Raw genomic sequence first — 11,035 nt, 5'->3', positions numbered from 1 at the left:
CTGTATAAGAAAAATACAGACCTCCACTGGTAACTAATATGACTAGATTGTTCTGGAAGTCTAGCCTGAAGAGTAATGAGAAGGGAGGTCTTAAGGAGTTGTGAGCTGGACAAAATGTAAACGAAATACGTGTACCCTTCTAGACAGAACAGAAAAAATGTACAGCAGACAACCTGATGTGCTTTTGATGAGAAGGGCTACTGAGTTTGCCAGCCTGCCCCCCCCCCTTTGCTAAGGTTGCTACAGTTTCAGGCATTATGACCCAACAAATCCTGTTATCATGTGCCAGGGTCAGAAGCAGCGAGGAGAGCCTGGCTCCTTCAGTCTCATCCAACAGCTGATGGAGTGGCAGCCAGCAGCAGGTGCCCAAGAACTTGGCATTTCCCACTTCCATCTCAAGGGGCACATCTCCCTTCTAGGTAGCACATTTTCAGCCAAAGTCTAAAATAACTTCATTATCAAGGTAATAAGTTCGTAAATTTTATTTTTTACAGTTTTTTTTTAGGATTTAGACTGAGGCTATATCCAAATCACATGAGGAACCTCTATGCCTCCCCCTCTTTTTCTCTAGGCTAGTGATCTCTAGCTCTTGAAAAAAAGAAACTCCCTCTTCTGAGGATGTGGAAAACCTCTTCCTAAAACTTTTTCAGGGATTTCTAGAGAGTTTTGAAGGGAGAGTCCAAGAAGATCTGGGGAAATGAGATGGAGGGGCGTAGGGGGAATGGTAAAGTGTCAAAATGTAGTAGTATCCTGTGAAAGGCTAGCCATCAGAGGATAGTTGTTACTAAAATGTTGAGAGTGAGAGAGGCAGAGGGAGGGAGGGAGAGAGGAAGGGAGGAAGAGAGAGGGAAGGAGGGAGAATGGAGGGAGGGAGGGAGGGAGAGAGAGGGAAGGAAGGGCTGAGGGAGAGAAGGCCGAAAGAAGGGGGAGGGAGGGAGGAAGCTAGAGGTTAAAGGGGTCTAATTTTTGAAGGAAGTGAAGGGAAAGGAATTTAACTGCCCTCTAATACTTGGCCCAAAAGGTTTCTCTTGTTAAATTTTAAAGATAAATCAAATTCAACCCCAGATACCAAAACAATTCTACTGAGCTCTTAACTGTATCTTCCCAAATGTGTCTTATATAGGGAAAATCAGTCAGTGGCTTCTGCCATTTCCTTTTTACTTTTAGTTCCAGGCTGGGGTGGGGGGTGGCAGCGGGGTTGAAGGAAGTTGGCAGAGATTATTCTCTCTTTCAAATAAACTTTGTCCTATGGGATCAGGGTCTGGTCTTCCCGCAGACATTTGTCTCTTAGTTATATTTATGGCTATCAGACTGAGTGTTCCCAGTATTCAGAAACTTTTTCTATATATTGTTTTAATAAAAAGAATTATTCACTTTACTGGTATTGACCTTAGTCTTTTCTAGTGGCCCTATGTGGTAGGTAATTTCACTTTCTTTAATGTAATGAGGAAGACTCGGTTTAGACTAGGTTTAGCTAAAATTCAGTTAAAGGGGATGAGGTGAGCTTGACTCTTTGAAGATACCCAAGAGTGGATAAAGAAAAGAGGATACAGATGAGATTTAGTTAATGAGGTTGGGGAGAAGTAAATCACTAAATTTAACCCCACAGTCTCTAGACCTCCTTTTAAATTTACTTCCCAGCCTGTCATTTTTCCTGACTGGCATTTTCCCAAGTCAATATGATACTCCCATGGTTCCAAATACCTGGTTTGGGGAATCTAAATTAAAGAAGACTATGGATTGAGCTAAAAGATAATGATCTTGATCATCAGGTTCAAACATTTCAGAGTGTCCTTCCCCCATGGCTTACCCCACCAGTTCCTAGCCTAAACCTATATGAAACAGAGATGGGTTTCAGAAACCCCTTCAGGGATTCTTATTCAAACTGATTCAGTTTCTAAAAGTCATATATAAGACTTTCAGATTTATTTTCTTTCTCTTTCCAGATGTCTGATAATAATATTGACTGGTTACACAGCCACAGGGGCATGTGCAAGGTAGATCTCTACAGCCCAACAGGACAGCAAGATCAGGACCAGAAAATGGTAATATACAAAATGACTCCTACAAAGAAAGGCTTGGCATTTGGGTATAGATATCCTGGAGCCCAGGATAGACTAATGGATAGTGGTACTGTGACTTCTCCAAAGAATCAAGCTCAGTAAGGTCTGTGGGGGACCAATGTGCTCATACATCACACAGGGACAATAATTCAAGGGAGGGGCAAGATGAGGAGTGATGTGAAGGAGCTGAGGAGGGGAGGCTTGTGGGGGAGCCTGAGGGGAGCCAGGGGTGGTGGTTGCCTAGCTACCAGCCTCTATTATCTCACACCTCTGAAGTCATAATAATGTCGCCTAGCTACCAGTAAGTTACCCTAAAGCTGGACTCCTTCAGGAGGGCAAAATATGTATTTTTCCTAATGAATAACAATAAAAAGCACCTATTAAACACAGAAATGTTTATCCATGTACCACTTAAAATCTTCTATGTCATCAATAGTAAAAACACCACATCTTGGCAACATTAGTGTAGTAGAAAGTGCTCCAAACTGGGAGCCAGGGCAATCGAGTTCTAATAGGAGTTCCACTTTTGAGTCTGTGTCAGTAGGGCAAGCCATCTCTCTTCTCAGTTTTCTCAATAAATGTGGATATTGTATTTTGGGCCTCTTTCTCTCACACGTAGGTATTCTCATTTAGGAAATATAGTAACATTAAGATTCTGTCTGCCTAGAAGTTGAGACACAGATGTAGAGAACAAACGTATGGACACCAAGGGGGAAAAGCCGCGGGGGGGTGGGGATGGTGGTGTGCTGAATTGGGCGATAGGGATTGACATGTATACACTGATGTGTATAAAATTGATGACTAATAAGAACCTGCTGTATAAAAAAATAAATAAAATAAAATTCAAAAATTTAAAAAAGATTCTGTCTGCCTAATAAAAATCATTTGTCTATTGTTCATTAAGTACTTAACTATGTCTAGGTGCTCTACTAAAAGCTTTACACGCACTATCTCAATCAATCTTCACAAGAACCCGATAAGGTAGGTGCTACTATCATCTCCCAGAGAAATTAAGGCCTTTTCTCTAGAATTTTTCTAAATTCATCTTAATTTGATGCAGATATACTTTGTTGATGTGTCCACCCTGAACATGGAAGATAAAGATTTTAAGGTGGGTACTCTCTGCTTCCCTCAGAGTTGGAATGGGTGGGAGGATGCTGAGAAGGGTTAACAGTTTCAGCATGAGGAAAGGGAAAGGTTGTGGCAGAGGGTGGAAAGGTGACGGGGACTCAGGTGGGAAGCCATCATTCTCATGAGCCCATGATCCCTGGTTTGGAATTTACTGTCATTCTTGATACCAAATCTCATTTTATAAGCCACTTAAGTCGCTGGTAGGACTAAAAGAATGAAAGCATGGAAGATAGCATGTCAGAAAAGCAGGGCCGGGGGGGGAAACCCTGTCCAAAAGGTTGATGTTTAATGGAATATGGTTCCTGAGACTGATGGCTTTGTGAATACCTTCAGTGGGGTGGGAGGGAGTAGTAATTTGTAGAGGGAGCTTTATCTCATTCTTCAAAGACTAGCTAGCCTTACAAGCCTACCTTTCCTTCAGAAAGAAAGGGGATAATAGGAGAAATGACATTCATGCTTTGAAGTAGTAGCCTAGCGGGTCAGCTTGGAGAAGTCTCAAAAAGCAACTTTTCACAAGAATCTTGCCCTTTAATTCCATAGGATGCTGCTGGTTCCAATTCAGAAGGTGACTTAAACCTGGAGAATCTGGAAGAAGAAGAAATTATTGTGATCAAGGATACTGAGAAGCAAGACTCGTCTAAGGTATAGACTTAGCCTCTGAGTCTACCCTTTCTCATTCCCAGAGCCCAGTGCTGAATCTGAGGACTCTGGTTCAGAGATAGTAAGAGAACTATTGTCAAACAGGCCCAAAATACAAATATTATGATATTCTAGAGAACACAGGCCTAAGCTCACAGTCACAGTAAGTTAAATGCTCAGGTAACTCACAATGACACTATCACAGAGGCTCAGAATGCCCTCTCCTAATTTCAGGTACCTACAGCAAAAAATCTCGCTACGCTTATCTTAACAAAGATATGGGCTTATAAGCAAGATCCTTTGCAATGATCTTTGCTGGCTTGTAATGGACTTGTGTGCCCCACATTGCCCAGTGTCCAACAATGAAGAAAGAGGATATGAAGAAGAGCGAGTCCACAACAACCAAAAACTGTAGTTGCCCTACCCTGTTGTCTAAGAGATTACCCAGGCTGTTGGGTAGCATAAAGTTCAACGCAATTACACTTGCACACCACTGTCAGATATGGAATCCTTTTGTTTTTTGTGTAAATATCCCAAATTACACCTGGCAGGCTGGTTTGGGGTAGGCATTAGAGCACATGACAAGTCACTCTCACTGTCCTAGGAGCCTAGAGTAGCTGATATTGGAACAGGATATTTGGCTTCAGTGCAAAGGAGTCAAATATTTCTTGTTGTGTTCCTAGGCTCATATTATAACCAGAAACATCATTTTTGACCCCAGATGCCTTTGGAGTGATGAGAGTAGCCCCTGAGGAAGGGAAAACCAGTTACAAAATATTCTCCAAAGAGTCTTGGGTTCAGTTGGGGGTGGCCAACTCCATTTTGGGGTCTTAATAAAAGGATATACCTGGTGTTTGGGGTTTTTGGGGGTTTTTTTGTTATTGTTTTTTTGAAATTTATTTTATTTTATTTTTTTATACAGCAGGCTCTTATTAGTCATCCATTTTATACACATCAGCGTATACAGGTCAATTCCAATCTCCTAATTCATCACACCAACACCCGCATCCCCTGCCACTTTCCCCCGTTGGTGTCCATATGTTTGTTCTCTACATCTGTGTCTCACTTTCTGCCCTGCAAACCGGTTCATCTGTACCATTTTTCTAGGTTCCACATATATGCTTTAATACACGATATTTGTTTTTCTCTTTCTGACTTACTTCACTCTGTATTACAGTCTCTAGACCCATCCACATCTCTACAAATGATCCAATTTTGTTCCTTTTTATGGCTGAGTAATATTCCACTGTATATATGTACCACATCTTCTTTATCCATTCGTCTGTCGACGGGCATTTAGGTTGCTTCCATGACCTGGCTATTGTAAATAGTGCTGCAGTGAACTTTGGAGTGCATGTGTCTTTTTGAATTATGGTTTTCTCTCAGTATATGCCCAGTAGTGGGATTGCTGGGTCATATGGTAATTCTATTTTTAGTTTTTTAAGGAACCTCCATACTGTTCTCCATAGTGGCTGTATCAATTTATATTCCCACCAACAGTGCAAGAGGGTTCCCTTTTCTCCACACCCTCTCCAGCATTTATCCTTTGTAGATTTTCTGATGATGCCCATTCTAACTGGTCTGAGGTGATACCTCATTGTAGTTTTGATTTGCATTTCTCTAATAATTAGTGATGTTGAGCAACTTTTCATGTGCTTCTTGGCCATATGTATGTCTTCTTTGGAGAAATATCTATTCAGGTCTTCTGCCCATTTTTTGATTGGGTTGTTTGTTTTTTAAACATTGAGCTGCATGAGCTGTTTATATACTTTGGAGATTAATCCTTTGTCCGTTGATTCATTTGCAAATATTTTCTCCCATTCTGAGGGTTGTCTTTTCATCTTGTTTATGGCTTCCTTTGCTGTGCAAAAGCTTTGAAGTTTCATTAGGTCTCTTTTGTTTATTTTTGTTTTTATTTCCATTACTCTAGGAGGAGGATCAAAAATGATCTTGCTCTGATTTATGTCAAAGAGTGTTCTTCCTATGTTTTCCTTTAAGAGTTTTATAGTGTCCAGTCTTACATTTAGGTCTGTAATCCATTTTTAGTTTATTTCTATGTATTGTGTTAGGGAGTGTTCTAATTTCATTCTTTACTAGTGTAGCTGTCCAGTTTTCCCAGCACCACTTACTGAAGAGACTGTCTTTTCTCCATTGTATATCCTTGCCTCCTTTGTCATAAATTAGTTGACCATAGGTGCGTGGGTTTATCTCTGGGCTTTCTATCTTGTTCCATTGATCTATATTTCTGTTTTTGTGCCAGTACCATGTTGCCTTGATTACTGTAACTTTGTAGTATAGTCTGAAGCCAGGGAGTCTGATTCCTGCAGATCTGCTTTTTTTCCCTCAAGACTGCTTTGGCTATTCGGGGTCTTTTGTGTCTCCATACAAATTTTAAGATTTTTTGTTCTAGTTCTGTAAAAAATGCCATTGGTAATTTGACAGGGATTGCATTGAATCTGTAGATTGCTTTGCGTAGTATAGTCATGTTCACAATATTGATTCTTCCAATCCAGGAACATGGTATATCTCTCCATCTGTTGGCATCATCTTTAATTTATTTCATCAGTGTCTTATAGTTTTCTGCATACAGGTCTTTTGTCTCCCTAGGTCTGAGGTGGGTTTCTTTTAGACAGCATATATATGGGTTTTGTTTTTGTATCCATTCAGCAAGCCTGTGTCTTTTGGTTGTTGCATTTAATCCATTCACGTTTAAGGTAATTATCGATATGTATGTTCCTCCGACCATTTTCTTAATTGTTTTGGGTTTGTTTTTGTAGGTCCTTTTCTTCTCTTGTGTTTCCCACTTAGAGACGTTCCTTTAGCATTTGTTGTAGAGCTGGTTTGGTGGTGCTGAATTCTCTTAGCTTTTGCTTGTCTGTAAAGCTTTTGATTTCTCCATCGGATCTGAATGAGATCGTTGCCGGGTAGAGTAATCTTGCTTGTAGGTTCTTCCCTTTCATCACTTTAAGTATATCATGCCACTCCCTTCTGGCTTGTGGAGTTTCTGCTGAGAAATCAGCTGTTAACCTTATGGGAGTTCCCTTGTATGTTGTCGTTTTTCCCTTGCTGCTTTCAACAATTTTTCTTTGTCTTTAATTTTTGCTAATTTGATTACTATGTGTCTTGGTATGTTTCTCCTTGGGTTTATCCTGTATGGGACTCTCTGTGCTTCCTGGACTTGGGTGGCTATTTCCTTTCCCATGTTAGGGAAGTTTTCGACTATAATCTCTTCAAATATTTTCTCGTGTCCTTTCTCTCTCTCTCTTCCTTCTGGGACCCCTATAATGTGAATGTTGTTGCGTTTAATGTTGTCCCAGAGGTCTTTTAGGCTGTCTTCATTTCTTTTCACTCTTTTTTCTTTATTCTGTTCCTCAGCAGTGAATTCCACCATTCTGTCTTCCAGGTCACTTGTCCATTCTTTTGCTTCAGTTATTCTGCTATTGATTCCCTCTAGTGTATTTTTCATTTCACTTATTGTATTGTTCACCTCTGTTTGTTTGTTCTTTAATTCTTCTAGGTTTGTTAGACATTTGTTGCATCTTCTCGATCTTTGCCTCCATTCTTTTTCCAAGGTCCTGGATCATCTTCACTATCATTATTCTGAATTCTTTTTCTGGAAGGTTGCCTATCTGCACTTCATTTAGTTGTTTTTCTGGGGTTTTATCTTGTTCCTCCATCTGGTACATAGCCCTCTGCCTTTTCATCTTGTCTCTCTTTCTGTGAATGTGGTTTTTGTTCCACAGGCTGCAGGATTGTAGTTCTTCTTGCTTCTTGTCTGCCCTCTGGTGGATGAGGCTATCTAAGGGGCTTGATGGGAGGGACTGGTGGTGGGTAGAGCTGACTGTTGCTCTGGTGGGCAGAGCTCAGTAAAACTCTAATCTGCTTGAATGCTGATGGGTGGGGCTGGGTTCCCTCCCTGTTGGTTGTTTGGCCTGAGGTAACCCAACACTGGAGCCTACCCAGGCTCTTTGATGGGGCTAATGGCGGACTCTGGGAGCACTCTCGCCAAGGAGTACTTCCCAGAACTTTTGCTGCCAGTGTCCTTGTCCTCACGGTGAGCCAGAGCCATCCCCCGCCTCTGCAGGAGACCCTCCAACACTAGCAGGTAGGTCTGGTTCAGTCTCCCATGGGGTCACTGCTCCTTCCCATGCGCACACTACTTTGTGTGTGGCCTCCAAGAGTGGAGTCTCTGTTTCCCCCAGTCCTATCAAAGTCCTGCTGTCAAATCCCGTTAGCCTTCAAAGTCTGATTCTCTAGGAATTCCTCTTCCTTTTGCTGGACCCCCAGGTTGGGAAGCCTGATGTGGGGCTCAGAACCTTCACTCCAGTGGGTGGACTTCTGTGGTATAAGTGTTCTCCAGTTTGTGTGTCACCCACTCAGCAGTTATGGGATTTGATTTTATCGTGATTGTGCCCCTCCTACCATCTCATTGTGGCTTCTCCTTTGTCTTTGGATGTGGGGTATCTTTTTTGGTGAGTTCCAGTGTCTTCCTGTTGATGATTGTTCAGCAGTTAGTTGTGATTCTGGTGTTCTTGCAAGAGAGATTGAGAGCATGTCCTTCTACTCTGCCATCTTGAACCAATCTCTGGTGTTTGTTTTTAAAAGAGGAGCCCATACTTACTACACACAATGCAGGTCTACTTTATTGCAACTGAAGCCCTTTTGCAAAAAGTGGACCTTATTATGACTTCACGTTTCTAGGAATTCATGGTGATGAAGCAATGAATGGAGCAAAGAGGGCAATGGTACTTAGTGCTGAGTAGATGTGTACACAATATGTATACACATATCCAAACATGGGCATACACAGTCACAAGTATAGATATACACATATACGTTTACACAAAGTGACATACACATAGATATATACATGTATATACGTTAACAAAAAATAATTTATAAAATAATTTATAATAATTTGTAGCCAGGCCAAACACATGCCTGGCTACATGTGACACTGACAAACACACACAAGCATTGAAATAACAAACTTATGTATAGTGATCTAGTCATAACAATGACTTACACACATATGCAAAGATATACAGTTATACAGAGTCAGACACACTAATGTGCCCACATGTGATACACATAAACATTTATATATACATCCAAGCACACTATGCATAAACACACACTCACATTGATACACACAAGCCTTGATCAAAACAGACCATGCAGACTCAGGTACAGGCATACTCACTTATAAATATACCTCATGTTGATACACACACATACAAACTTTAACAAAGTGACACATTAACTAACTTACATGCTTGTGTACACTGATACACATATTGACACAAATGCAGTGACATCCCCACTCATGTACTCACAGACACACTCAAATGCCAGTGTGTATGCAACGCTGACATACATCAATCATTGACATAGTATATAAATATAACATAAACTGATACCTAATATATCGATATACACAGTCATTATACAATCACCTATTTATACATACTCATTTTTAACATACATATTTATTAATATATTATACATTAATTATATATTAATATATTGATGAGTATGTATGCTAATACCTGAATGTATGTTTCAACATATATAAATACATTTATCGCTGCATGATACATGCTATTGGATTTATATCATAAACACATATGCAGCTCTCTCAACTTGACACTTGCTTATTTTCATATTCAGAGACACACTGATATACACACACATATTTTTACATTCACATATATGTACAAAATATACATACTAACATGCACATGCTGGCCTCTACAGTTGACATATACAATGGGTATGATGTCAGCACATTATGACACATGCTTACACACGGTGACATCACACACTGTGCATTGACATACACATATGCACACACAGGCACATTTTCACACGCTAACAGTACAAACTGACACATGTTCCCACTCATGAATTGATATATTGATGTGTATATACACACACGACAGACACTGACATATTTTTGACATGTATTGAAATAAGCACACATACTCAGATGAAATTGACAAACATATTGATAACACTTGTGTATAGTTAAGTGTACAAATGTATCTACTCTGAGCTTTTGTTGCTGTCACTTGTGCTTGAACGTGTATTAATGGATATAATTGTGTGTTATGCGCCCATGCAAATACTAAAGGCCAAATTCCTAATCTGTGCAACTTGGAAGATATATCTTCTAAATACAATAGGGGAAAGAAGTAGCCTAGCCAAAGCCTTATGGATAGGTCTTCTTTTTTTAGATGGAGAGGTCAGTGTGCCTTTTCAAACAAGCTCCTTCTAATCCTATAAGTGTCCTCTATTGTCTACTCAGTGATCTTCAGAAATATGCCTTGTGTTTCCAACAGGCACTTAGCCCCTCATCCTCTAGCTGTAGACGTCAAGTAGGAGACACAGAGGGCAAATATCACAAACTGCCCACTGGGAACTGCTACAGAGGCTATGCCAATCAACTGAAAATGGATTACGTGGCCAAAGGACCTCAAGGCCAACATCTGGAAATGACAGCGGCCAAAAACACCAACAATAACCAGAGTCCTTTCACCCCACCAGCCAAATCTCCTAGCAATCAGAGGACAGTTATCTCCCCTGATGGAGAATGTTCTACGGATGACCCTTCCTTCTATGTCAGCCGACTATCTCCTCTGGTGATCCAGATGGCCCGTAAGAAAATCAAGGAGAAGTTGGAAGGTGGAAGCAAATGTCTTCATCATTCAATCTATCCACCCAGTGGGGACAAAGGGAAAAACAGCCCTCGTAGTGCTGTGAGCAAGATCACTTCTGAAATGGCCCATGATGCTGTGGAAGTGACCTCTGCAGAAAGGCAGGGCACTGGGGAGGAGTGTAGGGAAGGTGGCCGAAAAACCTTTCTGTATAGTGAATTATCCAACAAGAGCAAAGGTGGAGACAAATACATGTGCCAAAGAGACAACAAAGAATTTGCAGATTCGATCAGCAAAATGTTCATGGTTTATGCAAATCAAGTGGCATCTGACACAATGTTCTCTGTCATGCAGAACTTGAAAGTTCATAGCTCTGGGAAGCCAATTCCAGCTTGTGTGGTCGTGAGGAGGCTGCTGTTAAAACACACCAAGGAAATTGTGTCCGATTTGATTGACTCCTGCGTGAAGAACCTACGTAGTATCACTGGGGTCCTGATGGCCAACTCAGACTTTTTCTCAACTGTCAGGAGGAATCTGTTCAACCAT

General features: G+C 40.8%; 1 protein-coding gene across 1 annotated transcript in view; it reads left to right on the top strand.

Annotated features, from left to right (window-relative positions):
* Positions 1-1,248: 1,248 nt before the first annotated feature.
* The window catches only part of AKAP4 (A-kinase anchoring protein 4), a gene marked incomplete at its 3' end in the record, with an annotated part of 11,660 nt that continues 1,873 nt past the window's right edge, over positions 1,249-11,035 (top strand). Inside the window, 5 exon segments of the mRNA XM_079910952.1 lie at positions 1,249-1,416; positions 1,947-2,045; positions 3,124-3,174; positions 3,735-3,836; positions 10,070-11,033. Coding sequence (XP_079767078.1) covers positions 1,947-2,045; positions 3,124-3,174; positions 3,735-3,836; positions 10,070-11,033 — 1,216 coding nt within the window. The 5' untranslated portion in view covers positions 1,249-1,416.

The sequence above is a fragment of the Stenella coeruleoalba genome (assembly GCF_951394435.1).
Source record: "Stenella coeruleoalba genome assembly, chromosome: X".
NCBI classification, from domain to species: domain Eukaryota; kingdom Metazoa; phylum Chordata; class Mammalia; order Artiodactyla; family Delphinidae; genus Stenella; species Stenella coeruleoalba.
The sequence above is the reverse complement of the archived record's forward strand: the minus strand, read 5'-3'. Positions and strand labels throughout refer to the sequence as shown.